We start from the raw sequence: 17,688 nt of genomic DNA, 5'->3' as shown, positions 1-17,688 counted from the left end.
TGTTTTTGTGCATGAAAAAAAGCCAACTCAACAGGCTGCCTATCTGCCCAAGTCACCAGGATAACCATTCAGAAAACTAAACAGTAAACCCAAGGAATACCAACCACTTTGGTTTATTCTGAAATGAGACCTGTCAAACTGTGCCTACTTACAGGAGGTAGAATGGGGTTAGACAAGTAAATTATACACTTTTTTTTTTTTTTTAGATTTCTGGAAGCAAATGAATGCCCAAAAAAAATAGCTGTCCTTAAGTTGCCACCTTCATGTTTTAAATAGGTTATTAGTGTCATCTTAACAGACTCTGAAAACATATATGTATTTTGTAAATACTCATGCTTGAAATGTGTTTTGAAGTGAAAAACTAAGCCAATGTTTTCTGAACTCAACAATGACCATGAATTTTAACTTAGAGGTTATGTGCAGCACATGCAATAAGAAAAATAACAGATTTTTAAAAGATTAGTTTTGGGGTTTACGTACAAAGCTATAATACTAGAGCTTAAATGCATCATGCCAGAGAGAATATCACTTGCAAAGGTTATGTTGAAAAGGTTCAAATGTGACTGCACATTTCACATTCCTGTCACAGTTCTGATTTCACATCATTCTAACATTTAAAGACAATCTGATTACATGTTCCAGTTTCTGATTAGTAAGATACCATCACCTCATCCGTGCCTCAGCTCCATATACAAACACATATTGATGTGGGCCTTTGAAGAAGCAGAACAACTCATAACAGTTCAAGTTTTAAACATGTATATGTTTGCACCAGTTCTGCAGAATTTGTATCTAGGACTAAGGACAATATTTCATTTTCACTGTCTCGATCTACACAAAAATCACAGCCATTTTTCAATAAATGCCAACAAATGTCAGAAAAGCAGAGCACGGCTACTTGGAAATAGCTGTGAGTTTATTAATATAATCCCCTGGAGTAAAGCATCTGGTATGAATGTTTTCAAGATGGTCAATATCATTTAGCGGCAGGGCTTGCTGACAGAACTCAAACATTCGCTACCTATGCAACACTTACCATTTGTGATCTGTTCTTCGGACAGCCATTGATGTCTTCAATCTTTTCATTTGCTGAAAAAGGAAACACAAGTCAGAAAGATAAATCACCAGAGAGACACTTTCAGTAGTGATGTTCAGGACACTTGAGGCCAACCAAGTCCTAAGGCCCACAGCAGGGACTGTCCAATCAATGCAGGCATGTGAAATGCTGAGACACATCTAGCAAGCTTCAGGACTTACTCATCGAGCTGCTATCCTCCAGGGACAGCTGGAGCAAGGTCATCATCTAAAACAGAGACAACTGCATTGATGACAGTCTTGGAGTGATGGGGCACCGTGGAAATGCTTGGAGGCTGGGAAAGAGAGTGAACTGTGATTGTGCTTTAGGCTCTTGGAAAGGCAAACACAACTGCCACAAAAGACAGAATAGTTCTGAGTGGATCAGTCCAGCTACAACTCAACTCCCAGGGACAAAAGCCATAAATGAAAGCATCTCACTCCATCTTTGGCCAGGCTAATATTGCTTTTGTTTGTCCTAATAGCTATTCCAAAAGCACTGGCAAATGGAGAAAGTAAGAAAGTAAAACTTTATCACTTTCTCACTTCGCGGCTTGACCAATGCCACACAGTAAGTCCAAATTAGATCAAGGAACGCGCATGTGTGAAGTCATAACAGTACCCAGCTATTTAGGGAAGTGATAGAAAGAAGTTGCAATGCATTCACAGGAAATCAAGTACTAATACAAAGAAGGATTGGTCCAGCTTCCCAGGGTGAATGCAGTTCATAAGTGGGGCAGTGGGGGTGGGGTGCGGTCCCTGACATGACACAGTCCAAGATACCTATGGAGAGATTGTGTTTGACAATACAGCAGCACAAGAAAGGCAGTAAACATGGTAGTTAGAGCACGGGTTTTGGGGGCAAAAATACATCAGCTTGAATCCCAGCTGCAGAGCTTCTTAGTGTGTAACCTTAGGCATGTCACCTAACCTCTTTAGGTAACAGTTTCCTCATCTATAAAACAGAGTTAATACTACCTGCCTCACAGGAGAAGCAACAAAAATTAGATGATACAAGTAAAATGCTGAGCACAGTGCCCAACACATAGGAAGTGCTTTCAAAATGGTAGTATCATTAACCCAGTGATATGTATTATCATCTATGTAAAATACATAAAAATTTCATTTTTGATATCTCCATCTGAGTTTAGAAATTCAGCTATGACTTCATAGTAAAGAATTAAGGGTTAGCCTCCTCTGAAAGCCTTTAGAAGCTCTCTCTGCAATCCTATGTCCTTACCCACAGAAGGGTAAGACAGACACACTCAGGCCTCCGTTCTCACAGCACCCTGTACCTGCCTCTGTTTTGTTCTTAATCATCCAATACATATTTCCTCCTTTTCTTGTTTCCCCCAACTACGCTGTGAGAGCCTGGCAGACATGCACAGATTACCTTTCACATCTGTATCCTTACAGCTCAATAACTGCTTGCAAAATTGAATTCCCCAAATAAAATCATATATTTTAATCAATACAATATCTAAAACTTCCATGCAGAGAAAAGCCACTGGAAATGGTCTGAAAAAGATAATAGAATCAAAGTGTCCCAAGCCTCCAAAATTCTAGAAACCTGAGCCATTATTTCAAATTGAATTTATTTTTTCTCTAGTGTTTCTATCTTGAGAGAGAAGTGAAAATTAGGAAGAAACTTGCTAGTGGCAGAAAATTGTTTAAAATCTAATCACCAAAAGACAGACTGGCTAGTATATGTTCAGTCTAATCTACACCTTGTTTTTTTTTTTTTAGAACTTGCCAGAAGTAATAGATGTTAAGGTTTATTACCCACCTGGGAAAATCCCAATCTTCAGAGATCTATCTAACTGCATTTTCTCAACTCCTCTTAATGTAAGAACACGAGGACAGGCCTTGTAGAAAACCTTGCTCCCAAAAGAGGTGCCATGAAAAGCACAAACAAGATGCCCACTGAATGGAATAACTTACAAATGTTTGTTCTTCTGTTTATCAGAAAATATAATAAGCCAGAATATATTACTAGCATGTAAACCTAAGAACAGAGATTCTTATCTGCTTTGTTTCCTACTGTCACCCCAGAGCTTAGCACAGTGCCTGGTGCACAGGAGCCACTCAATAAATACTTGTTGAGTGGAACTAAGTATTCTACTCGATGGAATGTATTCCACTTCTGAATATCTCAATGAATCAAGAAATCTTGATTCTTGAACATTGAGATGAATCAAGAATAGCTGCCTATTTTCAAGCAGCTATTCTTCCACTTGTAATACAGATGTACAAACTAAAGCCCAAAAAACACAAACACTTGACAAATGGCACTCTTTCATATATGGGAAATTATGGCAGGCATGAGCTCTGACCTTGGATTTTGACACTCAATATTGGAGAGAATAAATATGTGGCTTTTGAGAATCAAGGCCAATCAAGGTATCTTCCAACTTGATACTCATGATGGCCAAAGTCATAAGTCATTGGATTCTGATCAATACCCAGTTCAACATTAGGTCATTAGTGCTCACTACAGTGAAGGATGGATAACTGCGATCCCAAGAAGTCATTTGGGACATTTTAAAGATTCTTTATATGCCACCTAAATAATGAAACCAAAGGGCTTCGTCTAATTACTCGTCTATTTTCTTTTCATGGTCCGTCACCTAAACCCAGTCAGGTGCTCTTTGAATTTAAATATCATGGCTCTTACAAGCCTAATACTTCCATTTACAACAGTCAAAATAAACTGATGGGTAGAGCCTAATTATAACCACTCAAAAGAGTACATGGGAAGAGATGAATCAAATGACTAATCCAAACTCAAAATAATAAAAACACAAAATGAGTTTTGGGTCTCCTAGTTTCCAGTTTCATATACTTTAAATACTTCTTTACTTAAATTCCCAGGAATTCCTATGATTGTCATAAATAATTAGAGTGCTAATAGCAGCTCTGATTCTGCTGGTAAGAAGGAAGAGCTTGGTCTTCAAAGCTGAATTTATTAACTCAGGGCAAGGGGTCTTTGGCTGCATCCCAAAAGCAGATAATCAAAGAAACAAAGGTACTTATCCCCAGAGTCCTCATCTGTGATTGAAAGTGGCATCCTTAAGTGCCAATGGTAATTTATTTATCCCAGCATATTCAAGAGTTTCTTAGGCCCACTAATGCAGTAACCTGTCTACATGCAAGGATACAAGTTAGTGACTGGAAAGCACTGGTGCACTTTCAAAGTAAGAACAGAGGCATCGAGCTTATTACTTTTCAAAAGACCTCCATTAAAGGATTCAGAGCATTTCAATATAGCTCATGCAACTGTGCACTTACCATCCCTGGCAATCAGTTTAACAATCCTGCCAATGGGAAGAGGCAAAAACTGGCTCCCCAGAAAGGTAAATGACTTACCCAGGGTCCCACAATGGTAGTAGATCATCAACAGAAAGAAGGAATAGTCCTACATGTTGCATGAATTTCCTAGTTGTGTTCAGAGGTAGCCCAAATGGTGGTGGAAAATAAGCTGCTATCAGGTCTTCCCATTTCTAAGAGGAAATTCTCTCTCTCCCTTTGCTCCCTTTTTCTCCAGTCCTCCTTTGTTCATCTTTTGCTTCCTCTCTCAACTCTTATCCCCTTTTCTCCTACCCCTCTGTCTCCCTCCCTGCTGCCCTTGCTCCAACCTCTTCTGGCATCCACCCTGCGTGACAGCTACGTAAGCAAAGGAGGGAGGCCTGTCTCTCTCTTGATTCATGCTATTTATCCTGGCCTCATAAACCTTCCTAATAATTCACAGAGATGGCATTGTGATGGGCTGGCAGGCAACTGCCGACTTGGGGAAGCTCATGACTCAAGGAGATAATCACACTAACAAGAGGCTGAACACACAGATCCAACCTTAGCCACCAAAGGAAGGCTCCTAAAAGGCAGCAGCAAAAGGTCCAGTTTTTGCCTCATAGAAGATAATGATGGAGAAGTCCCAAACAATCCTACTATCTAGGAAGCCCAGCTCCAGGGGTGTCTAGGATAGACGAAGACTTAGGAACAGCATATGTAAAAAGTATTTAAGGCTGGGCATGTGGATCACACCTGTAATCTCAGCACTACGGGAAGCCAAGGCAGGCAGATCGCTTGAGGCCAGGAATTCTAGAGCAGCCTAGCCAATATGGCAAAACGCTGTCTCTATTAAAAATACAAAAATTAGCTGGGCATGGTGGTGCACGCCTATAATCTCAGCTACTTCAGAGGCCGAGGTGGGAGAATTGCTTGGACCCAGGAGTTGGAGGCCTCAATGAGCCAAGATTATGCCACTGCACTCCGGCCTGGGTCACACAGTGACACTCTGTCTCAAAACAAAACAAAACAAAAACCAGGTCTTCCCATTTCTAAGAAAAAATTCTTGTTCTAAGAATTCTAGTTCTTTGGACTACTTAGAAGTTTTCTTCTTAGAAAGGAAGAAGAAAGCTTCTTAGAAAGAAGACAACTTCTAAGATTTTCCTTGAAGTTACACATCTGATGTCACTTCCCAGCCTGAAAAATCAACTCTTCAACCACTGGCCTTTGTTCTTAGGCTAAAGCCCAGAATTCGTTGCCTTATACCTGGTGGCACTGCCCGACTTTGCCTTGCTGGACCTCTGGCTCTCCTCTCCTCTCCTCTCTAGACACTACTTTCTCTGCTGGGAATGCCCTCCCTGACTGCTTCGCCTGCCTCACTCTTAATAAAAGTCTGAAGTCTTGGCTTTCAGGTAAGTTCCTTGAGGAATCTTTCCATGCCTGACACTCTCCCACAGTCCCCACTCCACCATGGGTCGGGTCTTAGCCATTATCACTACACTCCTCCAGGTCCTAGAAAGGGGCTATCTCTTACAAACGCACAATCTTGCTGCCTGCAAATTTTGATGGGCCTTCATTTAGATATGTTTTCTTTTTATTTTTTCATTTTGAAATAACTTCAAACTTACAGAAAAGTTACAGGAATAGTGTAGAGAATTCCCATATACCTCATCCACTCTCCTTTTATTTCTACCTCTCCTTCCCTCCCCTTCTTTCTCTGTAAGGCACACACATCATTTTTCTTCTGAGCCATTTCAGAGTAAGCCACGTAGATCATGCCCTTTGCTCCTTATGCTTAGTGTTTATTTCCAAAGAACTAGGATATTGTCTTCCATGGTACAACTGTAAATTCTAACAATTTAACTTGATTTAACTCCAACATTCCAATTTTGCCAACTGACTAAAGAATATCCTTTAGAGCAGGCGTCCCCAGACTATGGCCGACGGGCCGCATGCGGCCCCCTGCGGCCATTTATCCGGTCCCTCACCACACTTCAGGAAGGAGCACCTCTTTCACTGGTGGTCAGTGAGAGGAGCACAGTATGTGGCGGCCCTCCAATGGTCTGAGGGACAGTGAACTGGCCCCCTGTGTAAAAAGTTTGGGGATGCCTGCTTTAGAGCACTGTATTGCCCTGCATAGGATGCAGTTCAGGATCATGCTGTGCTTTTAGTTGTCACACATCTTTTTAGTCTCCTTCATCCTGGAACAGTTGCTCAGCCTTTGTCTTTCACAGCATTCACATTTTTGAAAAATGTAACCCAGGTTTTGTTTTGTTTTTTGGGGTTTTTTTTTGGATAGAATGTTCCACAATTTGAGATTCCTCATGATTAGTTTCAGGTTTTCCATCCCTGACTGGATACAACATAAGTGATGTTATGTTCTTCTAGGGTATCACCTCAGGAAGCACATGATGTCAATCTGTCCCTCACCTATGATGTAACTTTGATCACCTGGTCATGATGTGATCTGGATACTCCACTTAGTGGTGACTTTGTTTCCCTTTGCAGCTAATAAGCAATCAGTGGAGAGAGATGTTGACACTATGCAAAAATCCTGTTCCTTGTCAAATTTCCTCCTCTAGATATCAGCATCCCTTAATAATCCTTGCCTTAACTCACATTTACCACATGGTTGCAACTCCCTCTTCCTTTATTAGCATTCTCCCAGAGTCCAGCCCTCTCTTCTCCTCCATTGATGTATCTATTTTTAAATGTATCTATTCTTATGGACCTGTGGATTCCTATTTTATTTAATGGCTATAATCCATTGTTGTGCTCAATTTATTCTGATGCTTGCACTGTCCCCAGATTGGATTGTTCTTTGTGGCCTTACACAGAAGAGACACTACGAAGGGGAGGACTTCATAAAAGAAGAGCCGCTATGGTCTGAATGTCTGTGTCCTCCAAAATTCATATGTTCCGGTGTAATCCCAATGGAGTGGTATTTGGAGATGGAGCCTTTGGGAGATGATTAGGTCATGAGGGCCAAGATCTCATGAACAGGATTAGTTCCCTTACAAAACAGGCCCAAACCATGGAAGGACACAGTGAAAAGATGGCTGTCTGTGAAAGAGGAAGGGGGCCCTTGCAAGACATAAAATCTGCCAGCACCTTGATCTTTGACTTCCAGCTTCCAGAATCATAAGAAATCAATGTCTTTTGTTTATATGCCACTCAGTCTGGTATTTTGTAATAACAGCTTGAATCTAAGACAAGAGCTTTTGAAGGATCCCAACTCTCCACCACTGAGAAAATAGTAAGCTGCCCATCACAGGAAGTAATTAATAGATGTTGTGGACTGCTTTTTATAGAAGGAATTCATTCATCAGATGGGGGCTTTTAAAGGTCCCTTCCAAACCTTCCAACTGTCGTTGAGAGCTGTGGCAGATCTCTAGAAAGGAGAAAGGTGTGTTATACAATTTAGAGGAAAGTTTAGTGGAGTACTAAATGTTGAGAAGGGGAAACATTTAGGCCACCTCTTACAAACAATCTAACTCAGGCTGGCAGTGAATAAAATTCTTATCCCTAATCCTCTCAACTTTTCCTGAACATCGCTGCATGCCAGGCACCATGCTAAATGTTGGGACCCAGAAAGGAAGACAACTAAGGGCCAGGCCCAAGACAGCAAGTGGTGGGATGATAGACGGAGGTCCCACTGGCTCTGCATGGGGGAGCTAGGAAAGGCCTCGAAGAGAAACTCACTTTTCAAGAATGAATAGGAGCTTGTCAGTCAAAGTACAAGTACAGCCACTGGAATTTTGTCCAGCACAAAATGAAGTCACCAAGATTCCAATTCTGGGAAATTTTTATGCAGATATATAGATATGGATATCTATACATATATACAGTATGTGTATATTAAATATTAGTACACATACAAATATATTCTTTTACATTTTCTTTTAAGGGGCATGTATGGGGGAAATCATGGACTTAAAAAGCAAAGTGTTCAAATGGCCAGTAGTTCAGCATCCTAGGCAGAAGATGCTTCTCTCCCTCTCACCAAGAGACCTGTGTTCATAAGACAATCTAAGAGTAAATGCTCTGAGCTGGCCAATAGACAACTGAGGAAAGAAGTCACACAGGAAAGGCCTATGATTGCTGCCTTCTCACTCCTCCTTTTAGTCTGTTCTCTACATACAGAGCAGAGTTTCTAAGCCCCAGCACGGCCAGTTTGGTGAAAGAGTCACATGCTGACATCTGGCCTTACTTGGGGAGTCTCTGGACAGAGCGATCCTGTGCTGGAGGGTTGAGGGAAGTAATTTAGTGTCCTCGGGTGTGGCCTGGACTACTGGTGCTAGCTTGAGTCTCTGGAACTGCTGATCAGTACCCAGGCCTAAAGATACCACTGTCTAGGGAAGTTCATCTCATCTGAATAGATTCAGGGAAGCATCCTCCTGAGCAATGATAAAACTGCTGACTTACATTTTCATAGCACTATGTTTAGGAAATGCACAACATACATGCTCCCATTTGCCTCTTCTGAACCCGAGACGGACATGACTAATTTATCATGACACACTGACACAGATACTGAGACCTCATCATCCTTCTATACATACCTTTCTATGTAGCCAAGTGCTATCCAGGAACATGTCATAGATTTCAAAAATATGTCACATTTGCTATCTAACCTGAATTTCATAAGACTGCTATAAGATCAGACAAAACAAGCATGGCTATCCTCATTTTAAAGATGGAGAAACAGGCAGCAGAGGTGACCCCACAGTCAGGAGGGATGGAGCTGAGATGAAAGCAAGGTCTCTCAATGTGATCCTTTTTATACTCCCTCTCTTGCTGCCTGTGCTACAACCTGGGAAGGTTTCACGTAGAAACACTCTGCACAGCTGCAAAACTCAGTCAAAGTAGGCCCACATGCATAATGTGATTCTGCTGATGTGGGTTTCAAAATCCAGCTCAGGCACAAGTTGCATTTCCATAAAGACCTTACCAAAAAAAATGGTACCCCTTCTCCTGAGGTTCTCAGCCTCCCACATTTGTTCTTTATTCCTAGCAAGGAGTACAGTGTTGGAATACAGTAGGTGCTCAAAAGCTGTTTACTAAAGTGAAGGAGGACAAAGCCCTGCACTAAGTTCAGCATCTCTGAAGTAAAAAGCAATATAATACAGCAAAGCAAAGAAGTGAAGCTTTGCAAGCAGACTCACTGGGCCTCAATTTCTGCATCTGTAAAATGGGGAGAATACCGCTTACTTCAAAGGGGTTTTGAGAAAATGGGAGACATTTTTAAAGAGCTTGGGACAATAACGATGAAGAGGAGGAGGAAGAAGAAGAACTGGAAAAAGAGGAATGTGGCAGACTGACTTTACAGTGACCCCCAATGATGCCAGTACTTTGGTATTCATGCCCTTGTATCGTTCCATCCCCTTTCAGTCTAGTGACCTGTGACTTGCTTCTAACCAACAGACTATAGCAAAGCTGATAAGACGCCATTCCCACAATTATGATATTTAGATAAGATTCTACCATGTTAGAAGATTTGTTCCAGAAGCTTTCTCCATTGCTGGCATTAAGGAAACCGGCAGATTATTGGGAGGTCCATTTGGCAAGGAGCTGAGAGCAGCTTCTAGGAGGCAATGGTGGCCTCCAGCTGATAGCCACCAAGAAACCAAGGCCCAGAGTCTTACAATTGCAAGAAAATTAGTTCTGTCAACAAACTGAGTGAACATAGAAGCAAACTCCTCCCCCGTCAAGCCTCCAGATGAGAATAAAACCCCAGGCAACAGCTTGACTGATGCCTTGCCGAGGTACCCAGCTAAGCTATGCCCCGACGTCTGATGCACAGAAGCTGTGAGATAATAAATACGTGTTGTTTTAAGTGTAAGTCTACAATAATTTGTTATACGGCAACAGGAAACTAATACAGGGAAAGGAGGAAAAAGGAGAAAAAGGAGGAGAACCAATGGTGGCTAGTCTTAAGAAATTAATCTTTTTTTTTTTTTTTTTTGAGACGGAGTTTCGCTCTTGTTACCCAGGCTGGAGTGCAATGGCGCGATCTCGGCTCACCACAACCTCCGCCTCCTGGGTTCAGGCAATTCTCCTGCCTCAGCCTCCTGAGTAGCTGGGATTACAGGCACGTGCCACCATGCCCAGCTAATTTTTTGTATTTTTAGTAGAGACGGGGTTTCACCATGTTGACCAGGATGGTCTCGATCTCTCGACCTCGCGATCCACCCACCTCGGCCTCCCAAAGTGCTGGGATTACAGGCTTGAGCCACCGCGCCCGGCAAGAAATTAATCTTAAGACAGCAGGGAAAACAAACTTCTTTCTCTTTGAATGGCAGCAATAGTCCAAAAGTTTTAGCTAAGGCCAACCTTCTGTCTTTTCAGGTATAGCCTCCACAGATTTGAGCAGAGCTCCAACTATAAAAGACTACTTCTCATACTTGAAGGGTAAGCAATTCCACAACAATACACCAGAGAGGCTGGGCCCTCTGTCCTCTCCTTGTACCTTCTCCCTTGGCCAAGGCTACAACAATCAGGCTAATGCTATCCAATTGACCTCCTGCCTCCTCAGTCTGCTCTGGGATCTCACGCAGGCCCATGGGGTGGTTGTCTCAAGGCCCAGGGCAAAGCTATGACCAGTATCCACCCAGACCAGTATCCACCCACGTGCCTCCACTAGAGGAACCCTCTCCTCCCAGCACATGGCCAAGGCATGAAAAATTCCACTGCTCAAGTTCCCTTCCCCTTCCCCTAGTCCCCTTCCCCTAGTATTAAAACCAGAACCATCCAACCCCATTGGAGTCTTAGCCTTTGATGTGTCATACCCAAGTAGAGTTGGCAGCATTAAACCAGCCCCACACTACTTTTTTTTCAGAAATATTTCCAGAGTAATCCACAAAACAAGTACCATCCAAAGGGGGAAATAAATGAGAGAGCCAGAAACCAGAAAGAGAATGCAAGGCAAGAAGTGGGGCAGAGCACCCCTTCCTCAAACCACCAGCATTTCCCTCTGGCCTTGGCCAGCCTTTCGTCTCAGAGAATTAAGATGATATTTCTGTGTATGTGACCTTAACAGGAAAAGCATTAAAGCAAGCTGGTACCCATACAACCTGAGTCAAAACATGAATCAAATAAATTGTCAGCACATGAGACAGAAAGCTGCCTTCTGAGAGACTTCAGTGTTCTGTTCCCCTTACCCAGGCCCTTTGGGATGGCTCCACTGTAACTCATAACCCCCAAGGTAAAATCTGCTCTTACCCACAACCTGGATAATCTGGGCCAGGAGGACGCCATCTGTTACATCTTGCTGGAGATCCTTGATGAGACGCTTGTGGCCGGATTTGGCTAGATAATGATTGGCCCAATCTGTGTAGATCTGCAAAAAAAGCAAACAGGCAACTTTAGGAAGCCAGTCGGATCCCCTCGCAGAGTCTGAGGCAGCTGCTCGGGCCGGCACAGTGGCCACTGTCCCACTGGCAAGCTTTCAGGGCCAGCCAGCACCATTAAAATTCAGGGCATTGTGCTGATCACGCATTCAGCTAACCATAGCTGGGCCTTTAGCCTATTGAGAGAACTGCCGTCAAGATTCAGGGAAAAACTAAAGAAAGCTTCAAAACATGCAGAGGCCTGAATGGGACAGGGGACACGGAACTAAACAGTCTGCTCCAGGCGGCTTTGAGAGGCTGCAGCTTTGAGAGGCTGCGACTCTAGATGCCAGTGAAGTCTCCCCCAGCCCTTCCCATCTTTTTCTCTTTATTGAGAAAACGTATGGGGAGGTTACCACCCAACAGGCATCTCTTAATGGGCCATTTCAGGGTAAGGAGGGCTATTGAGCTATTCTGCGTTCTCAGGAGCCTGGGTCCCTTGAAAAGAAGCCAAGTACGAAAACAGAGCCCCTTCAATTACTCTTGTGTGAGTGAAGTTATTTACAGCCTCACAATAATCTCAAATTTAATCGGTTTAATTTAAAAGCTAGGCATCATTTTCACTGTTGGGATTCTGTGAACAAAACCCAGCAAATTCCAACATATTTAAACACAAAACTGTTGTGTACAGCATTTTCGAAGGCAAAGACTGGTTGACCTATGGAATCAGGAGAGCAGACCCCCTTGGGGAACATAGCAGATCTGCTCTTCCTGGTCTCAGAATGGTCAGGACAGAAGAATATTTGCTTTCCAAACAGGCCAACAGGCACAAGAAAAATTCTTGCCTGAAAATTTTCTCCCAAACCATCAAAGCAAAAAACAAAACAAAAACACCTCCCCATTCATTTTTGAGTGCCAAGTTCCCTGCATGAATTTGTGAGTTTGCAGGAGGGTGTGGATGTGCCCTTTGGATATCAGCACCTCTTTTTTTCAGAGGGATAGGAACAAATGACTGGTCAAAAAGAGAGCTGTCCTGCCTCAACTGGTTAGTAACAATAGGGTCAAGTACTAATTCCATGATGTCTCCACCAAAACGATGAAGGTGATCATTCTACCTCAACAGTGGGCCTGCCCCGAGGATATAAGTGACTCCCAGAGCATCATATGATCTCATCCTCACCCTCCACCCTGTTCTTCCAAATACCTCACCCAGTGTAATCTCACACAATGGTCATGGTCCCCCACTGCTCTTGGAATGGAAATATAAGCCACGGTCGGGTTTGCCAAGCAAAGGCCTTCTAAGGAGGCAGCATCTCTGGCTATTCCACCTGGAGACCATAAGGGCCTCTCACCAGGAAGGGATGAAGCAAAGCTGAATCTTCTGGTTCATGAAGAGATGAGAGTGGTAGCACCTGACCACTACCCACCCATCTAGAAGTTCTGTCTTCTACTGCAGAGACCCACAAGCAGAAGAGGCACACCCACAGTGTGCTTCTGTTTCACAACACAGCCCAAGGATCCAATCCTTAACTCCATGCTAGTCTCCTTCCCTGTGGCTCTCCAGTTGTCAGAGACCAACCATCCAGTGGAGCCAAGAGTATTTTCAATTTTATAAGCACAAAGTAAGCTCAGGAAGTAGCCCATAACCTTTATAATGACAATGGCCAATTTTAAATTTAAAAGATCATTAAAGGAAATTATTAAGAAGGAGAGAGGAAGGAAAATAAACAACAAAAGGAAAAGAGGCAGACATGGGTTCAGGCCCCAGTTCTGCGGTTCCCAAAAGAGTAGAGATTTGGGTCTATTTTAATTACTTTTGCCACATACCTACAAGAGCACAAGCATGTTAGAATTTCTCAATATATTTCTGTGAGTGAAGGGATGGATGACCTCATATGAGCTACTTAACCCGTCTGAGGTTGTTTTCTTACCTGTAAAATGGGATCAACACCATCTACTTGTCAGTTATGAGGACTGAGCACTACAACACATTTGAAAGAATGCCTTATGCAGAGAAGGAGCTTCATAAATCCAACTAACATACAGTAGCTACTACATGCCAGGCACTGGCATAAACATTTTACACAGGTTAACTCATTCAATATTCATTCTATGTGGCAGAAGTTATTATTGTGTCCACTTTTTAGAGGAGAAAACTGAAGAGCAGAAAGGTAAAGTAACCTGTTCAAGGTCACAAGTAAGTGGCAGAGTCAGGATTTGAGTCCAGGCTAACATATTTTACAATCTCTTTGACATTCTACAGTGCCTCGCTGAATACAAATATGAATGTTAATTGAGCCATTTATCCCTTCCACGGCATCCTCCCACTGACTATAGGTTCGTGCCTCTACTCAGTTGTTCTCAGTGAAGGAATTTATTTTATTTTTATTTATTTTTTTCCAAGACAGGGTTTTGCTCTGTCGCCCAGACTGGAGTACAGTGGCGTAATCATGGCTCGCTGCAACTTCTGCCTCCCGGGTTCAAGCAATTCTGCTGCCTCAGTCTCCCGAGTAGCTGGGATTACAGGTACATGCCACCATGCCTGGCTAATTTTTATATTTTTAATAGAGATGTCGTTTCACCATGTTGGCCAGGCTGGTCTTTAACTCCTGACCTCGTGATCTGTTCACCTTGGCCTCCCAAAGTGCTGGGATTATAGGCGTGAGCCACTGCGCTCGATCCCAGAATTTATTTGAAGAGTCATCAAAACCCAAACCTAGATCTTTCCCTTGCTATCCGAATGCTTTTGGATAAGTGACTCTAGTTTTCTGGGCTTCAGTTTACTCACCTATAAAATGGGTACAATAAGGGCTGCTTCAGAAGGTGGAAATGAAGACTCAGAGTGGCACTGTATAAAAAATGCCTGGCCTGATCCACACTGGGGCTCATGAAGTGAAGGTGATGGGGAGACGGGCAATAAAGAGGGCTGCTTTGGAATTGACAGAGTTGCTTTAATCTTAGCCGCTATGCTGTCAATTACCTCTGTGCCCTCTGGCTTAAGTGTCATCATTTGGAAGATAATATACCTACATCATTGGTATTATGAAGATGAAATGAGCTCGTACATATAAAGGTCACAGAATCTGGCACATGCTAAGTGTTCAGTACATAAAAGTTAACAATAAAAAAATTTATTAACAGCTTCATGAAATGGGCCATAACAAAGTCAGCCACAGCCTCCACCCTGAACCTCCAGGACACGAAAGACTCAAGGATTTCTTCCCCTTCTCACAGCCAAGTTTCGAGAGTCTGGAATATCCCCTACCTGGAATCACAAAGCATGGTAGAGCATAAAACAACAGCAGGTCAGAAACCAGCCAGGCTGGTATATAGAGCAAGACTTCCTTCCCTAACTAGGAGTGGTCTCACTATACTGCTCTCTCAAACCCTGGAGGGATTTCCCCAGCCCCGTGGGAGGGACTGTAAAGTTTTAAAAAGCCACGTGCACCTAAAACATCAGCTGAATGAGATGTGAACATCAACAAAGGCACAGCTGAGTGGGATGAGATGCTGGCAACTCAGCTCATCCCTTCTTAGATGATGAAGGTTCTTTAAAATTATAGATGCACTGTCTCTAAAACTAGGCTTCTTTGTGAGTTTACATAACCCAGCAAGAAGACAAGGTTAAACTTATTTCAGCAAGTACACATACACACACACTGTGATTGCAGAGCCATGGTGAGGCCACGCTAGTATCAGGTACATTCATGAGAACTTCTACAGGATAGAGTGGTTGGAAACGGCTCTGCCAAAGTGAACTTCTCATTCGGAAACAAGAGCTCCTCTCTCAATTTTAATTTACCTACACACCAATGCCAAACAAACTTTCCTAGGGCTCAGCTCTAATACAATTGCCCATTCAAAAAATCAATGGCTCCCCACTTCTCACTGAATTAAAGGCAAACTCTTCACACTTGAGTCAAGGCAGCCTTATCATCTCTCTGTCCTACCCTAGAATGTCCTCCAACCTTTGAAGGAGAGGCAGCGTGTGTGGAAAAATGGAGACTTTGGAATCTGACCTAGTCAAGCTGGTCGTTGGCCATGTTAGTTTCTACTAATCTTTCTGTTCTTCAGTTTTATCCTTCATAAAACAGGGATTATAGCAAACATAAGGCAGGAGCTGGCAAACTGCACCAGGGCCAGTGCTAGCTGACCACCTATTTATGTGAACAAAGTCCTATCGGGGCACAGCCTCATCCATTTGTGGTCTCTGGTTACTTTCATGCTACAAAGCAAAGCCAAGCAGTTGTGACCGAGACCTGTTGCCTACAAAAACTCAAGTACTGACTATCCAGCTCTTTATAGAAAGTCTGACAGTCTGTTATAAGGACCAAATGAGATGATATACCTACACATACCACATGCTCAGTAGTAATAATCTGATAACCCTCAGAAAACACGGATACACCACACTTCCCTCTCTCTGAACTCACTCTATCCCCTCTGCCCAGGTGCCTCTGCTGCATGAGGCCACCTCGCCCAGTTCAACTCTAAAGCCCGTCCCCCATCAAGTCCCTCTTCATTGCCTGACCCAAACCTCAGTTGCCTAAGATATACCAGGTGAACAGAACGTGTATGCCAGCACCACCTTCCCACTCCCACTTGCCCATCTCTGTGCTCCTGGTAGTGCCTCACGGGGGCTGGCCCACAGCAGGAGGTTAGTAAGTGGTTGCCAGGTAGAGCTGAACGTGGAGAAAAAGGGCAAATCTTGGGAAACTGATTACACTTGAGAATTACATAATGTAGGCTCTCAGCAAATCCTCCAACCTGAATCTCTTTATTGATTGAAAAGAGCACAGAACAGGGAAAATAAATCACTCCACAGCTCAGGCTCATTAATCAGGAACCATTTAACAAGGATCATTAATTATCTGGAGTTCCCCCTCCCTCCCCTCCCTGTCCCCAGCTCTCAACTTTTTGAAGTGAATCATAAGGAAACATGTAGATTTATTTTTTAAATCAGTGTTCATGGGCCATGCTAATCATGTTCATAAATTCAGCCCCATCTCCTTCACTTGCTGTTTCAGTAGCTCATGCACAGAAAATCATTCCTCCAAAGGGTACCCTTGAAAAATAAACTTATAATTTCTATAGTCATCAAAGATAGATTTCATCAAGTTCAGCAATTCAGCAAAAACAGAACAGTGTTTGTTTGAAAGATTTTGAGTAATAACTAAAGCATGTAGGCTTCCTGTCTAAGCCTCAGCTATCCAGAATTGTTTTCTCCAAAGCCTTTCATTCTCTAAAATGATAGAAAGTGAGGGTTGCTGTTGCTTTTCTCCCAGGAGTCCATTGTTCCTTTATCCTGGTTTGCCCCCAAAAGGTGGATAGCTGTGAAGTTTCAGTAGAAACTGACAGGACAAAGAACCACACAGCAGGAAGGAATAAAACCACCATCCAGTCCCCAATCCTAAATCATCAAGTCATCCCACGTGAAAGACTCTAGGATCCTTTGACACTAGTACGCAAGAAGGAGTCCACCGATACAGCCGTCCCCTTGCTCCAATCCCTCCATCTCGCAGAGGTGCCCCTCTGTACATCCCTTCTAACCAGAGACTCAGTGTTCCAGAACTGCTCTGTGAGGGAGAGAAGCTGCTGTCAAAGGCTTGACAAGATAAAAGGGGAAGGGAAGCTAAGACAGCTCAACAGTGAATTCATTTTGATTCACTTTTTTACCCCTGACAGAATTTCAAGGAGTGAGTCATTTGTTTGCTTAAAACTCCACATCATTCCACATCAAACAGGCTGAAATCCAACAGGGAAAATTTTGACAGATCATTAGTTTTAATAACAAAAACTGATAATAATTGTACCATGTTAAACCAAAGGGGATAATAACACTGCTAAGTTTATACTGCAATTAGCCCTCAAATGAAGCAGGGTAGCACTAAAGTAAGAAACCCAAGAAAAATTCCTCAAAACAACTGCACTGAAAGTGCTAGAATGGAGCCTCAGCAACCAAACTATAAATGCAAATGGTCTCATGGATCCAGAAGCAGAT

General features: G+C 42.9%; 1 protein-coding gene across 10 annotated transcripts in view; it reads right to left on the bottom strand.

The window, feature by feature from the left end:
- Positions 1 to 17,688, bottom strand: part of NAV2 (neuron navigator 2) — a 768,220-nt gene that overhangs the window by 276,146 nt on the left and 474,386 nt on the right. For all 10 annotated transcript variants that reach the window (XM_074401233.1, XM_074401231.1, XM_074401234.1 and 7 more), the window contains 2 exons: positions 11,581 to 11,698; positions 1,037 to 1,089 (listed from right to left, as the gene is read on the bottom strand). In XM_074401233.1, coding sequence (XP_074257334.1) covers positions 1,037 to 1,089; positions 11,581 to 11,698 — 171 coding nt within the window. The remainder of the gene's footprint in view (positions 1 to 1,036; positions 1,090 to 11,580; positions 11,699 to 17,688) is intronic.

This window comes from Saimiri boliviensis, chromosome 6 (genome assembly GCF_048565385.1).
Source record: "Saimiri boliviensis isolate mSaiBol1 chromosome 6, mSaiBol1.pri, whole genome shotgun sequence".
In the NCBI taxonomy this organism is placed as follows: Eukaryota; Metazoa; Chordata; class Mammalia; order Primates; family Cebidae; genus Saimiri; species Saimiri boliviensis.
Note: the sequence above shows the minus strand (reverse complement) of the source record. Positions and strands in the feature narration are given on the sequence as shown.